The sequence below is a fragment of the Cygnus olor genome, chromosome 3 (assembly GCF_009769625.2).
Source record: "Cygnus olor isolate bCygOlo1 chromosome 3, bCygOlo1.pri.v2, whole genome shotgun sequence".
In the NCBI taxonomy this organism is placed as follows: Eukaryota; Metazoa; Chordata; class Aves; order Anseriformes; family Anatidae; genus Cygnus; species Cygnus olor.
Genome location: NC_049171.1, coordinates 39704063 through 39731882, shown reverse-complemented (window position 1 = coordinate 39731882; position 27820 = coordinate 39704063). Strand labels below are relative to the sequence as shown.

The 27820-nt window shown below is 36.3% G+C and overlaps 1 protein-coding gene and 1 long non-coding RNA gene across 7 annotated transcripts in view; one reads left to right on the top strand and one right to left on the bottom strand.

Annotated features, from left to right (window-relative positions):
• MAP3K7 (mitogen-activated protein kinase kinase kinase 7) overlaps positions 1 to 27820 on the top strand; it is a 48568-nt gene that overhangs the window by 7569 nt on the left and 13179 nt on the right. For 2 of the 5 annotated variants that reach the window (XM_040551592.1, XM_040551593.1), the window contains exons 2-12: positions 4109 to 4219; positions 5807 to 5872; positions 6818 to 6863; positions 7710 to 7848; positions 8981 to 9105; positions 12852 to 12980; positions 15147 to 15277; positions 15694 to 15775; positions 16947 to 17098; positions 17719 to 17878; positions 20453 to 20533. In XM_040551592.1, coding sequence (XP_040407526.1) covers positions 4109 to 4219; positions 5807 to 5872; positions 6818 to 6863; positions 7710 to 7848; positions 8981 to 9105; positions 12852 to 12980; positions 15147 to 15277; positions 15694 to 15775; positions 16947 to 17098; positions 17719 to 17878; positions 20453 to 20533 — 1222 coding nt within the window. Of the gene's footprint in view, positions 1 to 4108; positions 4220 to 5806; positions 5873 to 6817; positions 6864 to 7689; positions 7849 to 8980; positions 9106 to 12851; positions 12981 to 15146; positions 15278 to 15693; positions 15776 to 16946; positions 17099 to 17718; positions 17879 to 20452; positions 20534 to 27820 lie in introns of those variants that run through there. The other 3 variants (XM_040551594.1, XM_040551595.1, XM_040551596.1) reach the window with 2 other exon arrangements.
• On the bottom strand, positions 1419 to 27818 carry LOC121067297. Of its 2 annotated transcripts, none has more exons than XR_005818215.1 (4): positions 23125 to 27818; positions 11116 to 11434; positions 9911 to 10061; positions 1419 to 1936 (listed from the first exon to the last, which is right to left on the bottom strand). It is a non-coding gene; the product is annotated as an uncharacterized LOC121067297 (long non-coding RNA). The 2 variants fall into 2 exon arrangements; XR_005818216.1 differs by having other exon boundaries at positions 1419 to 1917.

Sequence of the window (27820 nt, the reverse complement as noted above, 5' to 3'; positions counted from 1 at the left end):
CCTTCTGTGCTATTAAGTTACTTAGTTCCAGTACATGGTGTTGAAGGAAACTTTACTTAGTGCATTTGTTAAACTGTTCTGACAAATTCCAAACTTGCTCCTTTAAAGAATAAGTTTGGCGAAAACTGAAAAGGAAGAAAATGAAATGGAAGTGGATTCCACCACTAGATCCATTGTGTTGATTATAAAGGATGTTTTTTGCAATGAATAGGATACTTTTTCCAGATTAAGTAGGAAATACATAGGGGAATACCATATGCACTTGGTATACAACTTTAAGGTTGTATCTAATCCATCATTCCTCCTGATGGTTGCTCCTTTGTATGTTGTGCTGGAGGCTGAGCTGCTTTAACGTAGAATTGAATCTTCTCTGTTTTTCCTGTCCCCCAGGTAAATATTTGTTTTGTTCATGGTCTCCCCTCAAGTTCAAGCCTCTGCACAGGCAGGCACAAAGCCACTGATAAATTGGTCTGGAATCTTGGCTGCACAGTCATTTATCAAACTCTTTTCACCAGCCCTAAAATTTATGTATCTGATGATTTCTCACAGCCTTCCATTATGTAATTAAGATTTAGATTGCTTGGTAAACTTTTTTGGTTTTTTAAACAGTCTTTGGCAGTACTTCCTGACGTGCATCTAATTCTTAGTATTTACTAATGGATTCTTGGTGTTAAACCAAAAAGTCATGAATTTATCTCTGGGGCACAGTATGCAGTTGTATTGGCTTATATGCTAAATTTGACTGTGTGAAATCAAATGCAAGAGACACTTGGGCTTTTTTTTTTCTTTGTTATATATATAATTTTATCTTTATATGCTTAATGGAAAAAAATGTGTTTAATACATGTATAGTTTGTATTACACAAAAGTAGTAGCAAAATTGAAACTGTAATATATACATATTTGTAGATATGTACACATACAAGTCTTTTCAGCAAGGAAAGACGCAACTAGTCCCCCCCAAAGTAAACCTGATTTATCATAAACTGTTGTTTGTTTGTTTTCTTTCACGTTACTGGATTAAATGGAACAGAGCCATAGTCAAAAGGCATGAAGGGTGTGAGTACATTTAGAAAAGGAGCCTCACTCAGCCTTCTACTATCAGGTCGATTGTCTCCTGCTAGGACAAATCATTCTATGCACAATCCCCTTCCCCTAGGTCAGGAGGAAAGTTCTTCCCAGTTACTTGATCAGTTTGGGTTTCTTTGTGTTGTAGAGGAGCAGCAGACCTGGAACTGAATCGCTGCTGCCAGTGCAGCTCATCCCACATGAGTTGCTCTGTGGCATCCTTCTCTATTTAATGGTATTTCCTTAGCGTTTCTGGGATGTAAGGAGGCTGCTAAGGTAAACGTGCTTGCACAGTAGGTTCTTTCTACGTGCATAGTAAATCAGCACTTCTGCAAGGTTCTGACTTAGAGTGCACCCACAGATTGAGATTTTCTGTAAACTGTAAGTCTGGTTGTGCATTGTGAGGGGTGGCTAGAGGCATGGTAATGGACAGCTCTCTTATGCTGGTAGAAGAAGATAGGGGCCTGCCAACATGGAGAATTTGGGCATTTTTATTCAAAATGTGGTCTAAGTGAGAAGAGGAGATATCAAGAGAGACTTTGGTACCTTTAGGTCTTCAGGTGGTTCACCGTTTCCCATTTGTACCTATGTAGGTCATTTATATGTAGTTATCATTCATATGGCTCTGAATTTCCGAACTTGCTTGTGGACTGCAAGGAAAGAGTTGGTGTCTGTTGCATCAAGAGAAGAGTCGTGGCCCTGCGCTAGCTGGAGAAAGTGGGTACAAGCAACAGGTCCCTTTTGTGTGGAGCAGAACTTGGCACGTTGTGGATCTGCTGTGGCCATCTTGTGGTAGGCTTGGTCTGTGAGCCACTGTTGTGGTGGGTAAGGGCGAGAAGCCAGGGCATCCTGGAAGGCAAAGTGTGTGCTGTAATATGGAACAGAAAATATTTCTTTGTGTTTATTAAGGAAACCAGAAAAGGGAAATGTCATTGATCACCGTTCCTGGGCAGCTGGCTCTTATATCTGTGCATGACCTTTCAAAAAGATCTTGGGTACTTCCCCTTTTCATCTTTCTTAATGCAAAAATCTTGCTTATCTTTTTTTCTTATTCACGTTGGGCCTTTGCTTGTAGACTTTATGATTTTAAGCATGAAATTGTAGCAGGTCCTGATCTATGTACCTGCAGCTTTAAGAATCCACCCCTGTTCTCAGGGGAACTCAGCCTCTGTTTATTTGGTATGAAAGCATGTAGCACACACCTCACCAGAGCATGGTTTATGTGCACAATAGTCAGGTCGCTGTGACGCAGAGCCTGGCAGGTACCATCTTTGCATTGTTTCAGCACTGGGAATGTGCAGTTACTTACTGAACTCCTCCAAACTCCATTTTTTTTTTTGTAAGAAACCATCCGGTTAAGGAGTGAATTCACTACCAAGCCTATAAGAATCGTTGTGATGTTTATAATGTGGATGCAATACCATGTTTGAACGTTTTGTGGGTCCTTTAATTATGTGGCATCTCTATATTTTAATTTTGAATATTCCTTTTGCTGTCGTTTCCAAAGGATCTCTTCCCTCTTTGGTTGGGTAATGTAATAAATAAAAAGAGACTCTAGTGAAGATAATATTGCGAAGTGTGTTTTTCTCGATCCAAAATAATAATTTTGTGTGCGCGTTACCCATTTCAGGAAGACAGTAAAATCAAACTGCAATAATAAACTGTTGTTATAATCTCATTTGTAAATGCTTCCACTCCACCCTCTGGTTTCTCTGCCCACTCCCTTTCACTTCTCTTCTCCTTCATCCTCCAAAAAAGCATTCATTGGATTAGAAGTGTCTGCCTTGTTTCTCTAGATGTGTGCAGATACTTGAAAATTAAGGGCTAGTAACATGAGCACAGAATGCTGTTAAAACCATCAGCAAAGGAAGGCTGCTACAGCCAAATACAGAATTAGAGACCGACATACCAAGCCCATTGTCCCTTTCTTCTTTCCTTAACCTTCCCATCTGCTCCACCTTGCATTCCTTTGGACTTGGAGGAGCTCCTGTCCCTTAGCTTCTTTTATGCCATTCTGTGCCTTACATGTTCTCCTCTTAGCCTCCCTTCCTTTCTCTTTCAGGCATATGTAACTACTAGCTTGTCTGTGCTTTCCTGTAGCAGCTAGAGTCACTGTTGGTGATGGTCTGGTTTCAACTTTAAATTTACATATGGATGTTTTGTTGTTTCTGTATGTTGCTGGTTTGCTGGAAAGTGAAATTTCAATTTACAGTACTTCATAATTTGCCCATAACTGAAAGTAACCTCACAGAGGACATTTCTCTGTATCCTGCTTTCATTCTCATGCTGAGTTTCAAAGAACTGGTAAATGATAACCTTCTTCACAACAGATGTTTTTGTTTTTAAAGGATTCTTGAATAATATAGTATATAGAAGCTGCTGCTACTGCTTCTGTGAAGTTACAGTGAAGACTTAAGGCTCCTGTCTTGCTTTGTATATCTTTAGGCAATGTGAACTCCAAACACAGTAGAAAGCAGGGATCAACAAAAATGGAGAAAGCATAGTTATGCAGATACTGTGCTTGCTTTCAGGACTCAGGAAAAATTTCCTGTTCTCACACTATTCAGGCACCTGTGCGAAAGTGGGAAGATAACTGTGAACACCTCACCCAGACTTTAGCATAGTTCCATACAGTTGTTTGGCAATGTACTTCCATTTTGGAAGTTTGATTTCCTATATTACTCACAAGCATAAAAATAATTGAGCAGGTAAAAATAAGATTTCACTGGTCAAATCTGTAAAAACAAATTTGCCATCATTCTGCTAATTTTCTTCTGAGCGGATCTTGTTTGAAATAATTATTAAGATCACATTTTTCTGGAATACTGTTATTGAATTTCTTCTGTAAAAGATCTCTGGAGGAAGCTTATGTATGCACGAGTTATGCTTTAACTGCATAATATTAAATTGCTGCTGTAAAACTCAATTTTGCATGTCTTCAGTTTTCCAAGTTAAATTTATTTTCTATGTGTGAAGTTCTGGTCAGAAAATTAAACCATACCGACTTTTAACGTAAGTATTTCGTGTTATGTTATTCTAGGTTGTTGGAAGAGGAGCCTTTGGTGTGGTCTGCAAGGCAAAATGGCGAGCTAAAGATGTAGCCATTAAACAAATAGAAAGTGAATCTGAAAGAAAGGCCTTCATTGTAGAGGTACAGTAAGTTTGGTAAACACAGGTTTTTGCAAAGCGTGTTTTCTTTTTGTGTCAAATTCATGGGGACATTTAGAATATTTAAAACTATGTCTGTATTGCAAAGTAAATGTGGTCAGTGGTACCCAGCACAGTCCTGGACTCCAGGTCATACAGAAAAGGACTCCTGTCAGAGCATGCTGCTGCTCTTTTAGTTCACTCCCATAAAACCTGGAAAGTAAGGGGGAAAAGGAGTGGGGAAAACACCAATTTCTGGTTTCTGTCCCAGTGTGGAGTTGGGACACAGACAAAATACCCAGCAGAGTCATGGAACCGATTAATGCTTCCAGGTGCTAGAGCTTCTGTGTTCAGGTCCATACTCAAAAAAATGTTTAAATATTCAGCGGTTTAAATAATTCTGTTATTTTAAGTGTAAGGTTATTAATGAGTGTCACTCATTTAAGGGCAAATCACTTTTCTATTCAATGTCTGCTTCTTTAGAAAGATCTTGAGCACTTCAGATACACCGATAAACTTCCATACATAGTATGTGTTAGAATTAAATGCTATCTAATTTAAATGAGGTGTATTGTGTTATGCTGCTTAGTAAGAATCTAGGATGTTCAAGATATACAAATGTATTAAAAATGTAACTTTTAAGGGGTAAAGGAAGCATATTTGTAATAGGCCTACCTACATAAAAATGCTCTTCATTACTATTGTACGTTTTTAATGTTACTAATCTGACTGCTTTAGTACCGAGTAGATCAGATCACTTTCTCAGCATTTTTGTGTTGGAAAGAGATCTGAGAATCACAGAAATATTTTAATAATTATTGGGTTTTAGGAAGCCCTACACAGTGCAAGATTAAGATGTAATGCTCCATTCAGTTTTATTAGAACTTCTGAAGTGCACAGAAAGAGTAACATTAGCTCCCTAGAGTGGACTACAAACAACATAAGCTGCCTCAGAAGTCTGTGTAAAGTGAAAAAAAATCCTTCTACTTTTTCTTCTGTCTAGGGCAAAGAAGAATTCAGTGCAAAATAGTCTTGTCTCTGTAGCAGGCATGCTTAAAACCATCAATGAGTACAAGCAGCAGTAAGCTCTTGGAAACTGTCACATTAATATTAAACCCAATGGCGTATTTTATAGGCTTGTGGCTTTTTTCATTTTTTTTTTTTTTTTTTTTTTTCCCCCCAGAACAGTAGCTTCCTTTATTATGAATAAAGCCATTATGGTTCAGATTGTTTATGAGGTCAGACAGTCTGGATTCCAACACTGGGGGCTCCAGGAAGAGCACAAAACCTTTAAAAAGCCAGAGTTAAGAGTGCTTATGATTTGAGTGATCTTACTACACCATGAAAAAAAATCATTAAATTTAATTTCTCTAACATTTCTTTTGAATTCAGTTCCAGTTAGACACAAATCTAATTATATAAATTAAAATGCAAACAGAGGCATTAGTCTTGTAATTTCTCAAAGTGCTATCAAGGGTTATGCAGACAAATAAAACTATAATTGCTGTTGTTGTGTATGAGTTATAGATGTGAATATAATGTTAGCATTTTTTTTCCCGTGGTTTGAAATGACGTGTGATTTGTATTGCAGCTTCGACAACTGTCACGAGTAAACCATCCGAATATTGTCAAGTTATATGGAGCCTGTCTAAACCCAGTAAGTTATAGCTTTGTCAGTAAGACAAAAGGTGACTAGCTTACCATATACAAGCAGCAATGCACAAAATGTGAAATTTATATACAAAGAGGGTGTTTTGTATATATTTGGTATGTTTAAGCCACGATAATGCTTATTGATACAGATATAGATACAGATCTGTAGGTTGGTTGATATTTTCAGGTTCGTGTCCCCTCCCGTCCTCTTACGAGAAATAAATTATTTCAAGAAAACCCCCAAAACTCTTTCTAAACAGTGGTTATATTTCAATTGGTAAAAATGGCGTCTGGTATCTTACATACATAGTGTCATTCAGAACTACAGTTCTATTAATTGCAAATCAGCAATGCAAAACTAAAATTTATTAGCAACACATGAATCATAGCATGTAAATCAGTTCCTGTTCTCATATATGCAGTTTTCAGGATTTGCTCTCTATATGCCACAGCTGCAAACAGTCCCTCAAATTATGAAAGCAGAAGAGCAAATACTGTGACAGGACAGATATATGCATAACTAATTCTAGTGTGGAATATATAATTGGTTAAAATAAGGATACATCTTTTTTTTCTTAGAACTAGCTAATTATTTTGACGTGATATTTAAAACTGTTGAAAGCCACTCTAAAAAAAATAGTAAAGGCAAATGAATTACACTTTGAAGACAGCATTTGATTTTCAGGATGGGAGCAGGAGGGAGAAAGTTCCCACTGTAAGTTAGGAAACAAGAGAATGCGCTAAGTATAAAGGTAATTTCTTTTTCTTATACGTAAATGTCTACCATTAACCCTGACTATGTCACAGATAAATTTTCCATTAGCTTAGGTGTGGACACATTGCTTTTTTAAAAAAAAAAAAAAAAAAAAAAAGCCTTACTTTAAGTTATAAAATCTGGTTTCTGCCCCTATATTTAAACATCCCTATTTTTTGTCCCCTCTTCACAAAGGTGTGTCTTGTTATGGAGTATGCTGAAGGAGGTTCTCTGTACAATGGTGAGTATCATTTCAATATGATGTCTTACTGGAGCTGAAGTACTGGTGTTAGTGAAAATATTACCTAGAATATAAAGTTGTTTCATACATATGTCTTAACTTTTAAAGGGAAAGCGTACTTCTAAAAACTACTTTTCAGTCTGTCAGTGTGTTTTTGATATCAGTTTGTTATTGTTTGTACGAGTCATTGAAGGTTTTCCAGTAGAAAACTTCATCTGAGAAGGATTCTCCCTTGTAAATTCCCTATGTAGTTGTTTAACATAGATTTTAGCAGGGATAGCCCAGAACAGGCAACATCTTTCATATTCGTAGAATCATTGAATGGCTTGGGTTGGAAGGGACCTTGAAGATACTAGTCAAGTTCCTACCCCCCTGCTGTGGGCAGGGACACCTTCCACCAGATCTGGTTGTCCAGGGCCCCATCCAGCCTGGCCTTGAACACCTGCAGAGCTGGGACATCCGCAGTTTCTCTGGGCAACCTGTTCCAGTGCCTTACCACCTTCTGAGTGAAGAATTTCCTCCCAACATCTAATCTAAATCTCCCCTCTCTTAGTTTAAAGACATTACCCTTGTGCTAGCATTAACTGCCCAAGTAAAAAGTAAAATATTGTTGCTGGGTGTTAGAATTCTAACATAAAATATTATGAAAGACATACTAAAACTTACACATTATTTTGACATTTCCATTAATTAAAATATCCTTTTGCAAGCTGTTAAAGCTTCAGTGATGAAATATTGTTAATTACTTAGATGCCGTACAGCTTTCTGATTGGTATGTTGTTAACCCTATTGTATCTGTTGTAATATGCAATAAAGTTCTTTTTAGTTTGTGCCTTTGTTTTGCAGTGCTACATGGTGCTGAACCTCTGCCTCATTATACTGCTGCACATGCAATGAGTTGGTGTTTACAGTGTTCCCAGGGAGTGGCGTATCTCCACAGTATGAAACCAAAGGCTCTAATTCACAGAGACCTGAAACCACCAAAGTAGGTTTATGGCTTATATTTCTTTTTTTTTTTTCTTAAAATTTGAGTAGAAAATCATTTCTGATAATCTCATTGTATATGACACAAATGCCTTTAATTGATACTAAATGTATTGGATGTACTGTATTCTAAATGAAAGCTGTGCCTTTGAAACTGCAGTTTCAGAGGGATGGTGCATGGTTCAGGAAACAAACTAATCACTTGTTTTCAGTTAAACTGAAACTGGAAAAACATCCTGCTCCTGCCTTTCCTCAAAGAAGAGGATTTTGATAGGGACAGGTCTCCTATTCAAAGTCATTTAAAATGTCACAGTTTTACAGTGGGTTGTGCTGTTCACTAAGAGAACATTAGGTGGGGGATTGCTTGATTGGTTGATTTTAATATTGTATTTAATCTGATATCATCATACATAATCTGTCGTGATCATCCTTCTCTATCCCCTTCCTTCAGCCCATTTCACTACCCCTAGCCAGAATCTCTCAACACTTTCCACCAAAACAAAAATGAATAGATTTCTATCCAGTCAGTCTTTTGATCTGATTCATCTGACAGCTTCAGATCTGGTTCTACAGGTTCAGTGGAAACAGAGATTTGCAGAATCACTTTTGGTAGTAGCCAGCAGTTTTACCAGATAAAACAGTAATATGAAGTCACACTTTGAATCTTGAATTCTGTCCTGTATACCCATTTTTGATTTAAAGAGCTGTTAAAATGTAGCTTCAAGTTCTTTCATTTAAATAACTACATTGACTGATATTAATGGGAGTCTTGGTCATCATTCTTATGCCAAAATTGTTAAAGTACTTGTTTTTTACTCTCTGGCATCTGAAAGATTAATTTTGTCAATATATGCTTAGTGGATTGCTATGCCTAAAGATATATATTTAAAATCTAGCATATAGAAATATGAATAAATTACAATGTGTATTTGATTATTTAAAAACTATTTTTTATGCTCAGATTAGGCACAAGTGACTTTACTTATTTCTCAAATTATAAAATGAGAGCATTGAGAAGCACAGCCTTAGATATTCAACTATATTAGAATGATAGCTGTTGGGATAAAAATTCAGTGTTTTATTACCAGACTATTTCATCCTACAATTACTTTTCTTTTTTTTTCCCTTAACAGTTTGCTCTTGGTAGCTGGGGGGACAGTTCTAAAAATCTGTGATTTTGGTACAGCCTGTGATATTCAAACACACATGACCAACAATAAGGGAAGTGCTGCATGGATGGCACCTGAAGTTTTTGAAGGTAACAATAATTATGGTGTCATTATTATGCATTCTTTCTAGGGATGCAACTTTTAATTTATTTGTGTAGGAAATAAGAACATCTTTTAATTTATACTTCTATATCAATCAGCGTATTAAAGTTTGAAACAGCTGAAAGACTGTTGGTAGAAGTCTAACTTTTATTTTAAAATCTTTATGATTGTATACTGCCAAATAATTATGCAGAGTTTCAAAGAGCATCAGCAAACAGACTATCATGTTACCATTAAATAGTTAATTACGTGAATATGTGGGGCCTTTATTTATGTCATTTCCAAGGCTTATATAAGGGATACCTCAGATAGCTGCTGTTTCTTATTTTATAACTACATAAAACATACCCAGAGGGTTGTTTCACCAGGATTGTGCTGTTTCTGAGATTCATAAGTAATTTCAAACTCTTCTGACATTTAAATGTGCTGTCATTACTTTCATTCCCTATTCTGATCAGCTTTTATCTTTAGAATTTGCCTGTTAGTGTCTCTAAATTGAACATAATTGCCTTCATTTTCAACCCTCCACTTTATTGTAACTACATCTTTGTCTGGTTTTCTTCATGTTTCTTTCCTAGTTTTGCTCGTCTCTAGAGGTTTGATGTACTTCCTCTTGCCTGCATGCTTGTTATTAACAGTTAATTTAGTTAAGTAAGAAAGTAAGCTATTTCTTAAGCTGGAGAAGACAGATGACAGTTGATAATTAGATAGGTATAATTGTTTTATGATAATTAGAGAAATAATACAGTCATCGTTAGATTGCAAATTAAACACATTTTACCCAGTCAATACCTTAAATTATTGTGATTAGCGCAGAGGGGTCTGGAGGTGTCATCTTCCTGTTTTAGGAAGCAGATGTCCTGTTTTGCTACGTTTTGCAAGTGCCTCTGGTGCAGTGGTTTCCCAATTTGTGGATCCAAATGGCCTCTTTACTGTCCTTATTCTAGAGAGAAGCAGCAAATTATACATGTCAACAGTTAGCAGTTTTCAAAGGTGCTCCCTTCTGAGCACCACCTTTGGAGCTTTTTGTTTTGAAGGTACCTTATTCTTCCTAATGTTACTCAGAGGACCTACCTAAAAGTGATTCTGTTTCACTTTGGTGCCTAAAAATTTTCCACTATATCACTTTATATCAGGGAACCTACAGTATTTCTTTAACTCTAGCTAGAAATGCTTCATTTCTTAACACTTGTTTATTATTAAATGAAATTATATACATTAGAGATGTTTTATTCTTTTATAAGTAATCAACTGCACTATCAGTATTAAAGCTAGATTTTTTTGAGTGGAAAAAAATAATCTAAAACAGATTTTGAAATAAATACATTGTAGTAGGGATTTACAGTGCTTATCCTAATTCCTGTTATATGAATGCAACAAGGCAGAACAAAGAAATTTTGTATTGCAGATTTATTGCTGGATGGCAGCAAAAGCCTTCAGTTTACATTTGGCTTTATGTACTTTTTTTTTTTCTGAAAGCTTTTACTGATAATGCCACAACCCTTCATACAAGTATATGTAAAAAGGAAAGACAAAGGAATCTAGTAACTTCTGTGTTGCAGCATATCAAATTACTCTTGAGGCAGCGATTAAGCAGTACTAAAATTATGTCAAAATCATTAAGCTTGTTTGCATATACTACTGCATCAGAAATCAACAAAATAAACACTGATATTATTTTAGGGTTGTTTTAGTACTGAGTTTTAGATGAGAAATATAAAGGCGCAAGAAGTATCTCTTGTAGATGTCAGTGGTCATTGAAGTAATGCTCTAATATTATGATTTTTCCCCCAGTTTTATGGATTAGGGCACCTGGACCCTTGTAACAGATCAAACAGTCTAAATGAAAATAATTTCATCTAGGTCAGGATAAAGTGAAACAGAGCAAGTACTCCATTCTCTGCACTCCCTTCACTCCCTTTACAAGAAACTGTTTTCAAAATGCTTTGGGATAATTGGATACATTGAGGAATGATGGTATGCATCTGTTATCCTACCTGGCTCTGTTACGTAATGAAACGCTATAGAATGTTCTCTCTCTATGATACTGGTTTTGGACTATCACTTCAGAATTAGTTCTCAGCCACAGAATAAAATTTCTGCGCTTAAACAGGAGAATAGCATTACTTCCCTGTCGTGGGCTGTCTGTCTCCCGCTGTGTACCACATGGGATCGTCACTCCTTCATTGGGACCAAGCAACTTTTTTCTGCTTTAGAAGGCTGTCTCCACTGAAAAGTGACTTCATCTGATCTTTGGATCTGTCCGACAAGGAGCTTGAAAGTTGTCCCTTTCTTCTTGCCATGCAGAGGTCTTGACTACAAAGGAGAGAGGGAGTGAGCTCCTTAGTGCTTTGCTCCACACAGCAGTATTAAAGCTCTTGCTGGGCTCCCGTCTTGCCATTGCTAGGGAGAATGACTAGCAAAAATAGAGTGCCTAAGACAGGGTTGAATGTGTAGATAGATGGAAGTGCTGTGGCTGCACAAGTACAAAGACTGCCCTTGTTAACAGCTGCCTTTTGGAAAAAAAAGCTGACTGATGAAGCTAATGTTGTTCCCCTTCAGTAACTTTTAAATTCATTTGCCACTTTCAGCTACTTTGATACAGGTATAAAGGCTTTCAGAGATACAAAGTTCTTGTGAGTCTTGTGAAATCAGTAGCTGTGAGAAGGTCAAATTAGTTGTGCGGCTTAGAGAGGACTTCTGGTTACATGGCTGCAGCCTGTTCTTTCTGTTTCATTCCCAGACTGGTCAGTGTGCAAGAACTGATCTGAGAGCATGCTGCTTTCTTTGCACAGTTTGTCAGAGGTCTGCAGACCAGAGGAGGATGGCTCATAGGTAGTGTAGAGCCTGTTGCAACTGGGTGTTACAAAATAGGTATCCACAGGACACTGGAATTCATTAATTCTGCTGCTTATGAAATGATTTGTTTCAATGATGCTTTCTGATTATTTAACAACAACAACAACAAAAATTCTTGGCCATTCAATGCCAATTTTGATCCTTGCTTGAAGACGTGAGAAAATCCCTATCACTTATATTTATGCACGTACTATCACATCCTTAATCATTCACGTTTGTTTTACTTGTATGAGGTAGGGTTACAGTCTTCCTTTGTAGCCTATGAACATTCTTATTTTTTATTCTATATCAACTATATGTCTTCTGCACTTATAACAGGAAGTTTAGAAATATTCAACTTGTTATCAAAACTTAATTTAAATAATGACATGACAAAAAGAGTAAAAATAATAAACAGGGAGAATAAGATGGTGAAAAATGGGGGAATCTGCTGATTTGTTCATATGGTAACATTGGTTCTGCTAAAGAGCAATGGATATGGCAGAGATTTTTATTGGCTGACATGACTAATGTGGAAGAAGCAAGTTCAACAGCAATACTTACATGAAGCAAGAATAATCAGTTAAGTTCTGAATTCAAGAGATGTTTGAAATTTAACAAATTGCATATGATATTATATAACAAAACTGACATTTTATAATTTCGGGGTGAAAAGGACTGATTTCAAGAGAGGCATTCTTAATGATCAGTCATGATTTCAGTCTTAAGTTAGCAGCTTAAGCAGTTCTAAACAGCTTTAGATTTATTTATTTTTTCCTCAGGAAAGCAAATATGAGGTAAAAAAAGCATATAGAGCTGTTTTTCATCTGAAATTGTACTTAGTTTTAGTGTGTTCTATATAAAAGAGACAGATTATATTGCTGATTTCTTTCAGGTAGCAATTACAGTGAAAAATGTGACGTTTTCAGTTGGGGTATTATTCTCTGGGAGGTAATCACCCGTAGGAAACCTTTTGATGAGATTGGTGGTCCAGCTTTCCGCATAATGTGGGCAGTTCACAATGGTGAGTTGAAAATTTTTATCTGCATTTCAAGTTGTATATTTGACCTATAAATTTGCTAAACATTCTTAAGTGTGCAGATTTAAATTATTAGTTTTTCAGTTTTATATTTCATTAAGTAAGCACTTCTGTCATAAAGATTTAATATTAAGACACTGGCGCTTTTGTATCAGTTCTGTTTTTTGTGTTATTTGGCTGCTGCAATGTTTGCATTGAAGAGTGGTGTCCCTCAGGGATCTGTCTTGGGACAGGTACTGTTTAATATCTTTATCAGTGACATAGACAATGGGATCGAGTGCACCCTCAGCAAGTTTGCAGATGACACCAAAATAAGTGGTGCAGCTGATACAACAGGAGGAAGAGATGCCATCCAAAGGGACCTGGACAAGCTAGATAAGTGGGCCCACGTGAACCTGATGAGGTTCAACCAGTCCAAGTGCAAGGTGCTGCACCTGGGTCGAGACAATCCCAGACATGAGGACAGACTGGGAAGAGAACTCATTGAGAGCAGCCCTGCAGAGAAGGAGTTGGGGATTCTGGCGGACAAAAAGATTGACATGAGCCAGCAGTGTGTGCTTGAAGCCCAGAAGGCCAACTGCATCCTGGGCTGCATCAACAGGAGTGGCCAGCAGGTGAAGGGAGGTGATTGTCCCCCTCTGCTCTGCCCTTGTGAGGCCCCACTTGGAGTGCTGCGTCCAGGTCTGGGGCCTCCAGCACAAGAAGGATGTGGGGCTGTTAAAGAAGTCCAGAAGAAGGTCGTGAAGATGATCAGAGGGCTGGAGCACCTCTCATATGAAGAAAGGCTGAGAGAGCTGGGGATGCTCCTAGAATATCTTGAGTTGGAAGGGATCCACAAGGATCACTGGATCCAACTGGCTCTGCACAGGACCACCCAAAAATTAGACTATGTGTCTGAGAGCATTGTCCAAATGTTTCTTGAACTCCAGCAGGCATGGTGCCATGACCTAGGGAGCCTGTTCCAGTGCCTGTCCACCCTCTCAGTGAAGAACCTTTTCCTAATATTGAGACAATGTTCCTAATAATGTTCAGCCTGGAGAAGAAAAGGTTCCAGGGAGACCTCATTGCAGCCTTTCAGTACTTAAAGGGGGCTTACAAAAAAGATGGAAGGCGACTTTTTACATGGATAGTGATAGTACAAGGGGGAGTGGTTTTAAACTAAAAGAGGGGAGATTTAGATTAGATGTTGGGAGGAAATTCTTTGCTCAGAGGGTGGTGAGGCCCTGGCACAGGTTGCCCAGAGAAGCTGTGGATGCCCCATCCCGGGAAGTCTTCAAGGCCAGGTTGGATGGGGCCTTGGCCAACCTGATCTAGTGGGTGGTATCCCTGCCTATGGCAGGGAGTTGGAACTAGGTGATCTTCAGGGTCCCTTCCAACCAAAGCCATTCTATGATTTCCTGCTACATAAAATTACAAATGAAATAATGAACAAACAAGGGAGAAAAGCTATGGCTAATATATCTTTAAATACTGACTGCTTTCTTTGCAAAATGTCGCTACATCTCATGTGTTAAACATAACTGGATGTCTATTAATTGTACTTGCTGAAATAGTAAAAAGGGTAGAAATTGGAACCAAAACCAGATGAACAGATTATATTTTACTTCAAGTGTAGTATATAATTGAAAATGTGCAGAGTCCGTGGAAAAAGTCATCCAAAATTGATGCTTCTGTCAAACTTATTAATGCTTACTAATTTTTCAGGAAGTTCTTATGAGCAAAAGCAGCCTTAAAAGTACTTTATTTATTTATTTGTTGTGAGTTCAGCATTAAAAATCAAACGCTTCCTAGCTTGGACTAGAGCTTTACTTGTCAGAAAGCTGTAATATATTCATTTGTCATTTTAATTACCACTGCAATACATTGTATTTGGTCAGTCAGTGAATTTATTCAAACCACTATTGAAGGAAAAGTTTCATTTTATTTCTTGTTTGTATGTACCAACTTGTATATGGTGCAAACAAGTGAACTTTTGTTGTCAGTTCTTTGTTTGAAAGACAGAAAATCAAGTACAGGCCAGTTCCATCAGACTACAACTAACTATATGTTTTCTTCTATTTATTTAGCAAAATATCAGACAGGTTATTCACTGTCAGTCTTCTTACAGTCTGCTTAACAAATTTATTGTTGTTTTTCTAATTTCAATTACAGGTACTCGGCCACCACTGATCAAAAACTTACCTAAACCAATTGAGAGTTTAATGACCCGTTGTTGGTCCAAGGATCCCTCACAACGACCTTCCATGGAGGAAATTGTTAAAATAATGACACACTTGATGCGGGTATAACGCTTATTTTAGTATCTTAATCATTTCTTAACCTGTTAGGTTTGGAAGTTGAATTACAACAGGTACGCCTTTTAACTCACTTTAAAGGCAGGCTCATGTTTTCTCTCTCCTTCTCTTTTTGATTAAAAAGAAGAATTATTGTGGTAAAAGAAAAAGAGAGTTATTTCTTTCCTTATGGGAGGTGTATAGTATTGCATTTATAACAAATATGTGGAAATTAATAACAGGAGTCATAGATGTATTTTAATGTATTACTTAAAATAATTGGATTTACTTCTATATAAACGCTTGTAATTGTGTATAATATATGATTTGTTATATTTATGAATTATTTCATGAACTACTATTTGAATTATTTTAAAGCAATTTAATTGCTTTTTATTATTATTAAAATACTTCTTTTTTCACAGTACTTTCCAGGAGCTGATGAACCTCTGCAGTATCCTTGCCAGTATTCAGATGAAGGCCAAAGCAACTCTGCCACTAGTACAGGTACAGTTGTATAAATAAAAGAAAACACCGTAAAGGGATACAGATGGATTATAAAGCACACTTCTATATTGATTTTGAAATTAAAGTAGGAAAGGTAACCTTTCCAAAATCTTAAGCGTTGGCAGGAATCCATTTTTTGTTAAAACTTTGTACCACATCATATTTATATTGTTCTCAGACAAATAGTTTTGCTGAAGCATACAGGTTGTCTTACTGGAAAACAAGCATATAATAAAAGCTAGCTCAGAACGTCCAAGTTTAAGGTCTCCTTTTTGTTCCCATGAAGATTGCTAGCAATTGACGCTTCCAGTCACGTGTAATGTGTAGGAACTGACATCTTTAAATTTTTGACTGTTCTTGAAAGCTGTGCCTGCTCTCAGTTATGATCAGTTTAAATTTGTAGTTGTTTTATGTTCAGCTGCAGTAAGTACAGAAGTTTAAATGAAGCACAAGGAAATCACTAGAAAGGGGAGTAGAACAAAATGTAAGCTAGGCTTTCAAGTAGTCCTGGCCCCAGAGAAATCCTTTTGCTAATAGACAATAAAAGATTGTTCAGTCCTCTGATTTTATAGAATACAGTTTTCCCACTTCAGTAGTTAGTAATCTAAAGTGTCTTCACCTTTTGCTGCTTGATTTGTTTTTTTTTTCCCATCTCCAAATTGCTGTTATTTTGAATGAAGTTTCATTGGCTACTTTGCAACTCAGTGACCTGCAAATTACATTACAAAATCTTTTCAGCCATAGCATTTTACTGACTTTAGCTTGTGTTCTCCATCCTTCAGCACATGATTTTAAGATATGATTTATTACCTTACACTACAAAGAAATATTGCTTGTTATTTTTCAGGTATTTGTGCTCCTCTGTAGTAAATGATGGACCTTTCCACTAGTTGTGAATGATGTTGCTGGTTGTGTTGTTAATTTACCATCTACTCTAATTTCAGAGCAAGCTAAAGACTGATCTCAAATGTCATTGTAGTACTTAGTTGTATGTTCTTTCTTCTACCCACTCCATTTTACTTTATTATTATGTGTGGATCTGTTGCAGTCTTGCCTTTTGTTAAAAGCTTTCAAATGAGTTGCTCTACGGCAAAGTTAAGCTGCTGAGAATGTTTGAAGAAATGCATGTTAGCATTTTTAATGTAAATCTGACTTTATTACTGATTTCTAGGTTCATTCATGGACATCACTTCTACAAACACAAGCAACAAGAGTGATGCTAACATGGAACCAGGTGACTTCCAAGGAGCTTCTACCAATGACACTATTAAACGTTTAGAATCAAAATTGGCACAGCAAATGAAAAATACAGCCAAGCAGCCGGTAAGCGAACGTCTCCAGTTTTGAGCCGTAATAGAAATGGACAAAGATGGACAAAAGTGTTGCAACTGCTATAAAGCATTAGTGTCTTTTCTTTCAAGTATAGTACAAAATTGGAGTCCTTTACTTACAGGAAAAGAGCATGAAAGGGGATGGAAAAATACTGAATGATTCCAAAAATATAAACTGGAAGGCCCTAATAAGGTATCTCCAATGAAATCCAAAAACAGTTCATTTAACGGGATTCATTAGGTTAAAAAATATGTATATTTGCATATCATTGCCTGAAGTTAGAACCAGAAGTTTAGTGTGACATTTATGTGAATTTTGAAAACACTATTTTATTTCAAGTAGGATGGAAAAAAACAATATTATTTTGTGACAATATTGTCCTAATTCTCCTCAATTTGAATGCAACTAAAGTTAATTATTTTGAAAGTTGCAAGATGCAAGATATTTGGTTCTTAAATGACACTTTTGTTTTTTTTAACATTTTCTAAAATTTTGACTTGTTTTTAAAATCTATGTTGTAGAAATTATTTTACCCTACATACTGAGCATATCATGGAAGGGCTTCTGCAGAATTTTTTTCTTTCTCTTTAAAAATGTAACTATTGAAACAGGGTGAACCTGGCCGTTTGAGTTTACCCCCATCTCGTGGAAGCAGTGTGGAGAGCTTGTCAGATGTTCGTGGGCGACCACAGTCAGCCCTTGTCTCAGGAGAAGCGAAAAGGATGAGTGCTGACATGTCTGAAATAGAAGCAAGAATACCTTCTACCACAGGTAAAATTATGTTTGGGAGACAGAGTAAGGAATTGGTAAGAAGAAAATAAGTAGGATTTTTTTTAAGACAATCTTAGAGAGGGTTAGTAAAATTAGCCATATGAAAATACTTTAACTTTTCATGTAGTCTTTATTGTCCTTATTGTCCTTTATTAGTTGTGGGGGAAAGTTACTTCATTCGCTGTTGTATATTCAACTGCCAGACAGGTTGAGTACTTTTAATTAGGTACTTATAAGGTCAGGGAAGAGATTACTATTGTTGAATTAGACTTTCGCCTTTCTAAAATCATTATGAGACTTCTAAATATCAGTCGAGTTCCAAATGCACAAGCTTTATCCTTTGCATCTGAAATAATGTTTTTCCATCTCGTTCCATCACAATTATTTCTAAAATAACGTTTTCTTCAAGGTTATTCCTCTAGTACTTAAAAATGAAGAGGTAGGTTTAAAGTTCAGCATGTTCCCAAATAACTTTTAAAATTCACTTTGACATATCTCAAAAAGATAAACATTTTATTCATCAGATGAACAAAGCATTGATATCTTTTGTTTCAGTAATAAATAGCTTCAGATGCTTTATTTCAGGTAGCTATAAACTGTTGTATCTAAATCCTTGAGTCCTTGAGTGAATTAGAATTTATGTGCAAGTATAAATACTTAATTTTATGGTGAAAGCAGTCTTAGTTCTTCCCAAAAGATTGAGTTAATAAAAATGTGTGTACTTGGCAAACACTTTCTTGTCTGTTTTCTTCATCAAGGATATTGTTTGTTAATCTATGCAAGCTTTAAGTTTCATATCTGGAACTCTTTTTATTTAAATCTGTGGTTATATACCATAATCAGACAAAATTACTTTGGTTAGTCCAGAGTTATGTAGTTGATCTAATATTTCTCTACCAATCTGATAATTAATCAAGGAACTGTAAGTAGTAAGGAAATATGCATTATATCCTGATTCTTTTGCACCACAATGATTTTACTGTTGTTCTTCATTATATTACGATTGTTCCAGGATCTTGTTTTACTAAATACTGAAGATACTCATAGGTTAATATTATCTTGCCCTATATACTTTTTACTTCTATGTTCTTATTTTAAAGCCTTATTCCAAGATTTGTCTTTTGTATTGTCAGTCTTTGACTGAATGATTGTGCAACACTTCTCACCCTGAATATCCCTAAAGGTTTCCTAACACAGACGGCAGCTGTGTACTTACCTGATAATAATAATCTGCATTTTTATTTTAAAATGTCAGGACTCACTTTAGTCACTGACACTCTAAAGTCAATGTAAAGTTTTGACATTAGCGAAGATAACTCTGGCCTTCCTTTTGTGTGAGTTTTTAATTTTCCTGGTTTGTCTTCCTTAAGTACATTGTTTTGAATAGTAACCATTATTTCAGAATATTTTAAGTTTGTTGTTGTTGTTGTCACTGTGACTGTAAGGTTTCTTCTTCTTGAAAGAAAAGAATATATTGAATATAGTAGAGTTTGGGGTGGGTTTTTTATTTGTTTTTCTTTTAATTACTTCATGCAGTAGACTAATAGAAATCGGGTCAAACCCATCTGACCATACCTTTTTCAAAAAGAGCTGAAATGGCGTTGTATGATTTTTTGCTTTGTTTTTTAATCATGTTAACTCTGTGACAGAAATAATATGTTGTGACTTGGGAAAAAAAAATTGTGACTGGGTGAGAATTGGGCTGTGGTTGAGAGTAAATAGTCAAGAATTTTTTAATTATCTTGTTCCATCTATTGCTAGATTAAGTGTTTAGAGTAAATCACATAATACACACCACTATTCTATGTTAAGTTTTAGATGAACGTGCTGCAACATTCTGCCTTTGGGAGCTGTATTTAGACTTTTCACTAAATGGAAACTTTATCTGTAGCTACTGAAGCAGCAGAATAATAATTAAGAAAACAAATTTTACTCCAAAGCATAGTATGTTTCTTGAACATCATTCAGAAATGAAAAGGTTGGTAGTGGTATCCAGTTTTCAAAACAAAAAATCTTCACTCAAAGGGCAAAATAACGGAAGGCAGGAATGTTTGTGCAATGTAGTAACAATAAGCATTTTTTTTCAGAGACAGGTTAGGTTTGCTTTAACAGGAGGTGATTCAAAGAAACAGAAGTATCCAACTTTTAATCTTGTTTATAAAATAGCTTATGCCCAGCACTAAAGAGGAAGTGTTACATAAGTTCAGGCAATCAAGAATTTATTCTGAATATACAGGTGATCTGAAATAATTTATTTTGTTCTCTGTTTGGATAATTACATTTGATTTTCCCTTCTTGTTGCCATGCTGCTTTCTGTGTTTGACTTTTGTGTTGCTAACTATAACTAATTACACGGTGTTGTATTGATGGCCAGTTCTGCGTTTTTGCTTTTTAACAGTTGCTTTACTATGTGTAAGCATGAGTGAAAGGCAATGCAGTTTATTCTGCATGAAATATTTTTGCATGAACTACAGTTTAACAAAGTTTATGAAAAATGCAATATTACAAATTTAATAATTTCGCTATTGCCATTTTAGTGTTTTGCATGTGTATTGTGTATGTGTATTTTTTCAGCCTATTCCAAGCCTAAACGAGGCCATCGTAAAACTGCTTCATTTGGCAACATTCTGGATGTCCCTGAGATCATCATACCAGGTATCGCAGACCAGGTGAACGGGTCAATTGGTTAAGATGCTGGAATAATGATCAGACTGCTTAAAAAATACTTCTTGCTCCAGCAGCTCTAGGACAGACCTAGAAATAGCCCAACATGGGTTTTTTTAATGTCTCTGTAAAGAGGAGCATGATCTTTTTAGTACTAACTTCTATCAGTAAAGGTTTTGATCTTCTAGTCTAACTTACATTTGCTAATAAAGAACTTTTTACTTTTATGATCCTGATGTTAGATTCTCATTATAGAACAAAACTAGGCAGAACTTTATTACAGTACATCATTTGGCAAAGACGGACATCAGTTGAAAAATTCCTGTCTGGATAATTATATTGCCCTGATCTTCGTAGTGTTTGAGCAACCATTTTAATCTAATCAAATATTAGTAGAGCAAAAGACTTAAACACACTATGTACAGAACTTTAAATCTGTGTAATGCGTGTGATTAAACAAGATTAGAGGTTAATCTGTGGAATTTTTACATTTGACTCCAGTTTTCCAGAGCTAAAATGCATTTGCATGAGGTATTTCTGTTGTGTTTAAAATAAACTAAAATTATTAAGACAAGCTTCTGACAGGAAGAGGATCAGGATAATCCTCACCATAGCTGGTAATTTCTGTTGGTACCTTAATGAATAATTCTAATCTATCTCAAATTTACATTTAGTTAGATATATCTTTTACATTCCCATCTTTTATTTTTTCCAGTCCAAGTGGTTCATTTTATACTTCTTAAAGCCTAAAAATAATTACAATCAATCCCAAACTGTGATAGGTATACCCTTAGTGGTATGCAAGCCGTTTCAAAGTGATTTGTCAGGAGTTGCAAGTAATAGTATCTATTGCTAATCGAGAGTTCCACTAAAAACTGTGGACCCCTACTCTAAATTTTTGTCATCTGAGGAGGTTTCCATATAAATGTTGAGGGAGGGGTGCTATTTTAAAGTTGAGTGCAGAAGATATAGTTCTGCACAAAACTTTCAAATAGCTTTATTGAAGCTTACGTGAAAAATAAAGAATGTCAAAATGTAGCTTCCAAGGAAAAATAGCACAGTCAGTGAAAATAAAAGCTATTCAGCACTGAGACTAACAAATCACCTAGAAAGTTTACTAGGTTTCCACTGTAATTTTCAGACAATCCTGGCCTTCTATGACATAAAAGAAATCTTGAGAACATGGAAAGAGAAAGTGAAGCAATATTCTGAAAGGATCTGTCAAGTTGCACGGTGTCAATAAGTGATGGGAGGTCAGCAAACATGCTCTAAAAGTTTACAGGGCACCTGTCGTCTGCATGTACTGTCTGTCTGCAGCAGCACATAAGGCTTCAAAAAAAAACTTTGAAACTTTTAGAGGAGAATAATTAAAAGGTCAGTGAAAACATATCATATGGCTTTCCCAAAATAGATTGTTCCAAACATATCAGATACCTTTTTGAGGTTTTACTTATTTAGGAAAAGGAGGTCATTTAGATGCCCTTCACCTGGACTATTTTAGTTGAACTTGGCAAGATGGGAATTCTAACATAAATTTGGAATAGATACAAGAGAAATAGCAACCTGTAGAAATGAAAGAAGGTATAGGATTGGAGCAAGCATAGGAATGAATTTTCTCAAAGTTCACTCTTAAGGCATTCAATAAGCCCTAAATGAGCAATGAAGTGTTAGCAGCGAATTTTGTTATCAAGAGTGACTAATAATAAATAGGAGGATTCGAGTATCACATAGGATGAATTGTGTTGTGACTGGGGGGGCAGATGGGGACACAGAACTAGGGTAAAATTCAGGGTCATACACTGCGTTTGAAACAATGCTTACAGTTCCTTTTGAGAGGTATATTTCCAAGAGAGACTAAAAAGCACTAATTCTATTTTACAGGCCCTTGTTGAGGTCTGATCTCTGAGGAATTCAACATAGTATACTGGGCAGCCAGGATAGTGTGTTGAGCTATAAAAGAAACGTGAACTCTGAAATAATAGCAAGAAAAGCTACTTGGATCGTATGAAAAGCATGAAGAAGAAAGTGGAAAAGCACGGCTGTTTTAGCCCACAGAATGAAAGCCGAGAAATGCGTAATTTATTTCCTGTAGACAGATCTGCAGCTAAAGACTGGGAAGAGAGCAGCGTTTAAGCTAAAAGACACAGTACTGGCACTAAGAAAAAAGGTGTAAATATGCAAATAAGTCTGGGCTGTGTAATAAAAGATGTCTCTTAGTCAGAACAGCTTCCCAGGAAGAATTGCAGGGCCAGGAAAAAAAGAACATGACCCTAGTATTAAAGCAGAGCTTAATTGTTATGTGACATGAAAATGACCAGCTTCCTAATAAACTAACTATATTTGTCTGTATCCTCAAAGCAGTTTCTGAAAAGCATGTTGCTCTATTTTTTCTTTTTAAGACAACATATGGTGGCCTATTTCTCACCTCATTCCTTTCCTTACTCTTTCACTTTCAGTACATGGCTATCAGTCCTAGCCTCTTAGCACACTTTTCCCCTTCCAGTCGTACTTCCAAGCTCTCCAAACTGGCACCTCTGTCTGGATCCCACCCCATTATGTTCCTTAGCACTTCTGCCACGTACCCAGCTCGTCCGACCTTCCCTGGGCACGTCCGTCTGTGGGAAGAGCGAGTGCTGACACTGTCCGTGCTGCTGCCTGAGCTTCTGCTGAGCAGCTGCTTCCCGCAGAGGGGAGGGCACCAGGCAGGCAGGCATGTTACCGTGAGTCAGCTGCTTTGGGGCTGGGCTATTTTAGAAGTATGAGTACTACATCTGCTGTTGTTGGTTTTTTTTTGTAATGGGTTTTGCCTTGGCTGATTTTCATCCATGAACCAAGTATGTTTGGTTCAACCAAGTATTGCATCCATGAACCTTGGTATGCTACCAAGGTTATAAAATACAAATTTTTATCAGTTGATGGCAACATGTTTGCAGAAGTGGAAATTTTTAATACGCATTTGCTCTTGTTTCTAAATACTTTCGAGTAAGTATAAACATAAATTACTTTGATTCAAGATTCTATTTTTGTTACTAGCTTACAAAACTTAAAAACTGAAAAATGGGTCAGCGAGTTCCAATTTAGTGTGACAGCTTGGCAAATGAATTTTCAGTGGTGGTAGACTGTAGCCAGATAGTCAGGTGAAGTATCCTTTTCTTTCCCTTTATTGTATACTTAAGATGTAGTATAGCACAGATAATACGCAACAATATTTTTATATTTTTTATTATTTTTCGTATGTATTTGTGAGAAATAAAAACCCTAGTAAGTACAAAAGGCTTAAATAGCTATGTGTGTAAAAGAAAAAAGATACATAGTTTTAACCTGATCAAGAAAAATAATCAGAACGCCTTTTGGATACAAACCAGTCAAGCAGTATCTTTACTTTAAAGTATGCCTTTAGTATAAAGTATATACTTTAAAGTATGCCTTTTCTTCACTGGCAGTGTTAAACAGCTCGTGCATACAGCATGAATGCATTTGGCTTTTTAATTTTGTCATCTAAAACCGTACCACAGCATTTTTATAGCATTGGCACTGCATAAATGATTACTCAGGATAGACACATTTTGTTGAATATCTTAGGAATCGTAGAAATCATAGATGCTTTAATCTGTAATTTCTACATCTACCTCAAAGCCTGTATAAGCCAGAAATCCTGCCCTTGTCTCCCCAGATCACTTAATTCTTCTGGAATCCAAATCAAAGTTTTAACTTCTTTAAACTGTCTTCTAATGCTATGGAATTTCTGATCATCCTGTACTGTAAGGGAGGTTTGGTTCTTGTAGGAAAACTCTTGAGAGTACGGTGTATGAATAAGGTTGCAAGAACATGATCAGGGAGGAACCGAGAGAAGGATCCCCGAGGACAAAATTGAAAAAGAAGGGAGCAGGAGAGGGATTCTGAATGAGAAAACAGGAGAGATGAAAGAAGAGGGAGAGTGCGTTTGTACTTGGCTGCAGATATACAAACAAAATACTGTTCTCTTAAAGAGAAGAGAACAAGCAGCACGTATGTTTGTGAAAGTGTAAAAGGAGACAGCAAGTATCTGCTATAGGGCAGGGAGAAGAGTGTGTAGCTGCTTTGGATATTTGAGGGATGATCAAAAGCCTCAGCAGGAAGCTGTAAGTGGTTTCGCTAGGGTATGTGGAGCAGCTCATGCTAGAAATTTTCTGTATGTTTTGAATTATATTTTAGAAAACAAACAACAGTACGTGAAACTTTTTTTTTTGAGGCCAAGTATATTGGTGAGGAGAGATTAATGAGAATTCTGAGGCAGGTAAGAGGCAGTAAGATGATGGAAGAGAAGATGGTGTGAAGTGAAAATGAGACGAGGAAGATGAAATAGAGGAAAGGAGGGAGGAGTTGGAGGAAGAAATGGGAAAATTGAGATAGAGCAAAGGAAATGAGAAGAGAATGTATACTTTACCAGTGCATATCTTTTGTTGTGAACAAATTTTAAATTACTGATTATATGAAATGCTTTGTGGCATGAAACTAATTTGAGAATGTAGCGATTGCTTTATTTTCTCTTGATTTTGTTGACTACTTGGTAATTCAGCAATTAATGCTGCTTTCCTCTGAGCATCATTTTGCTCTTTCCTCTTCTCTGTTCTTACTCCCCTCGTTTTTTTCACTTTCATTTTGCCCTTTTGGTTGATATATCCGTATGTTATTAAACAGAATGTAACTCGGATATTCCAATAATCGTAGCTCTCATCTGCAAGCTATGCATATTAAGAAAACCTGAAAGCATAAGTCCCCAGGTACTGTTTGGAACTTCTAGAACTATGTTACAGTAATCACTTGAACCATGAATGCCATATGATTTTATGGGTCTATTTCTCTTTCAGTGCAATTAATTAAATTAAGGTCTTTCAACATTTCAGGTGGTGATGAGGCATTCAGAGCTTTTTCACTAAAGCTCTCAAAACAGATGTGTAATTGAGTGCTCATTGATTTCTAATCTTAAAGTCCTGTAAACTGTTAAAATACTGACATGGTACATCATATTAACTTATGCACATTTACGAAATAGTTTTTATAATGAGGAAAAATTAGGAGTTTGAAATGAATGTAGAGGTAAAAACATGATTAAAATTGAGAAAGGAAGGCATAGAAAAGTAGGAGTAATAATTTCAAATAAAAACTACATGTTACATAGTGTACTTTTCAACTGAATTTATCTTGAATCTGGAGCAATAAGTATTTGTTGATTTGTAGTCTATTTCTGCTTTGTCTAAACTATTTGCCAGATGTCTGCAGTAGTTACACTAATTAAAATGGCATTGCCTAGTAGAGCTTGCTCTTCCCTCATGCTACTAACTTGGAGATATTTCATTTAAAGGTATTCATTTATTGCAACACAGTAGTTTTGGCCCCTCCCCATCCCAAAGCATTTTCTTTTCTTTCACCCCACCCTGATTATTTTAACTTTTTGGCAGCCATGTTCTAACGTTTCAGCAACACATGTGCCGGGTTCTTTAAATTCACAAATGTTGCTAATCTGAAATGAGAATTTCAGATATTTTTGCAAGCTTATTTCAGCTGAGCTAATTTTAGAACAGTGTTGTTGAATGAAACGTGCACATAATTTTGTGTCAGTCATGGGTGGATCATCTGTATCTTGAGTATTGAGATCAGCTGTGCCAGCCAGATGAAGTATCTACAGTACATAATTCTATTAAATGTATAAACATGTTTCTAAATGGTCAGCTAGTGGAAAAAAGTTCACTACAAATGAACAAGTTCAAAAATTTGACATAGATTTGTCATTCACTTCATCCCTAGTATCTTCATGGAAAAGTATTAAACATAATAGTAATTGATGCCTAGGTAAGTATATACTTTCTTTGAATTTCAGAAGCAAAAGATCAACACCTCAAAAAAGTTGCAATTAAAATTCATTTGTAGTCAGGGTAAAGAATATACTCCTTTTCTGGAATCTTTCTTGATATTTCGAATATGCTTGTTTCTCATAGTATTTCCTAGAAATTTTATATTCTAAAATGCTATGACAAATTGGTGAAGTGACACTGACAATATGGTATGGCTGCTTTGTGATAATGTGTTCCTACATGTGATAGTACCTATATTTAAGTTATTAACAATGATTTATGAATTATTAAGTTGATACCTTAAATGTATTGATTCATATTGCATAGATAGTCTTACATTTTTGTTGTAACTATTGCGAATCAAAACACTTAAGATAGGCTGTGAAGTAATACTGAAATTACGTTGAATAAATATCTAAAAGGTTTAAAAAAAAATAGGTGCCTGTTACAGGACTTTGAGTGAATTGGGTTGGCTGCAGAGTGCGTGGTTGATGGGTTAGGGGCTGCCGCTGCTGTAGTACATGTTTGAGATGCTACCCTCTAGTAGAAAAGTTACGTAATGCAGATCTAAGACCAAGAATTTTGAGCATTGTCAGCTGTTACTCAGGACGTTTTGGTGTTTCCTTTTGGACAGCTGACCTGCTCTCAAGAGACAATATAAACAATCACAGTAATAAAAATCAAAGTAGTTAGGGAGATTCCGTTGCATAATCTCTTTTATTTTTAAGGAGACTTTGTTTCCTGGAAATGCCTTTGATTGAGTGTCAGTGTTAAAATTTAAACTGTTTTATGTAGCTGTCACAAGTAGATAATTGCTAACAGGTGGAAGGAGAAGAGGAAAAGATTACAGCATTGTGCTCAGGAGGTTGATAGCAAGATGTGATTTAGCTGAACAGTCCCCTTTTCACACTTTTCAGAGCATGAGAATAGGGCATATTTTCCTTTATCTGAAGGAGAGAAAGAGCTTTCACTTTGCCCAGAAGGAAGCACCTTGGCTTCTTGGTTTTAGCAAGGGAACCAAAACACAGGCAGAAGTCCTTGCTATGTTACTTGAGCATACCGAAGAGCAACAGGTTAAAGCTGGCAGCGTGTTATCTTCGCAGTCTAGCTTTTAGAAATCCCCATAACGTAACGCACTCGAAATAGATGTCGTCATCAGCTCCTGCCCCGAGTCCTAAGCCTGTTCAAATACATGTGACAGAAGATGGTGGAGTGGAGTGCAGCAGCAATTCATGTGGTAGGAGTGGTTATTGTATTGGGGGATACTTTTTGTTGATAGGCCAGCATGTTTTGAGTTAAAATTCTGCAGCTGTCTCTCTCTCCCCCTCTCTCCCTTTCTCTCTGTGGATTTGTACAAATTCCAAGCTCCTCTGCAACAGTCGCACCCTTCGTATTTTGTTCTGAATAGATTTCACTGTTTTGTTTTTGTTTTGTTTTGTTTTTT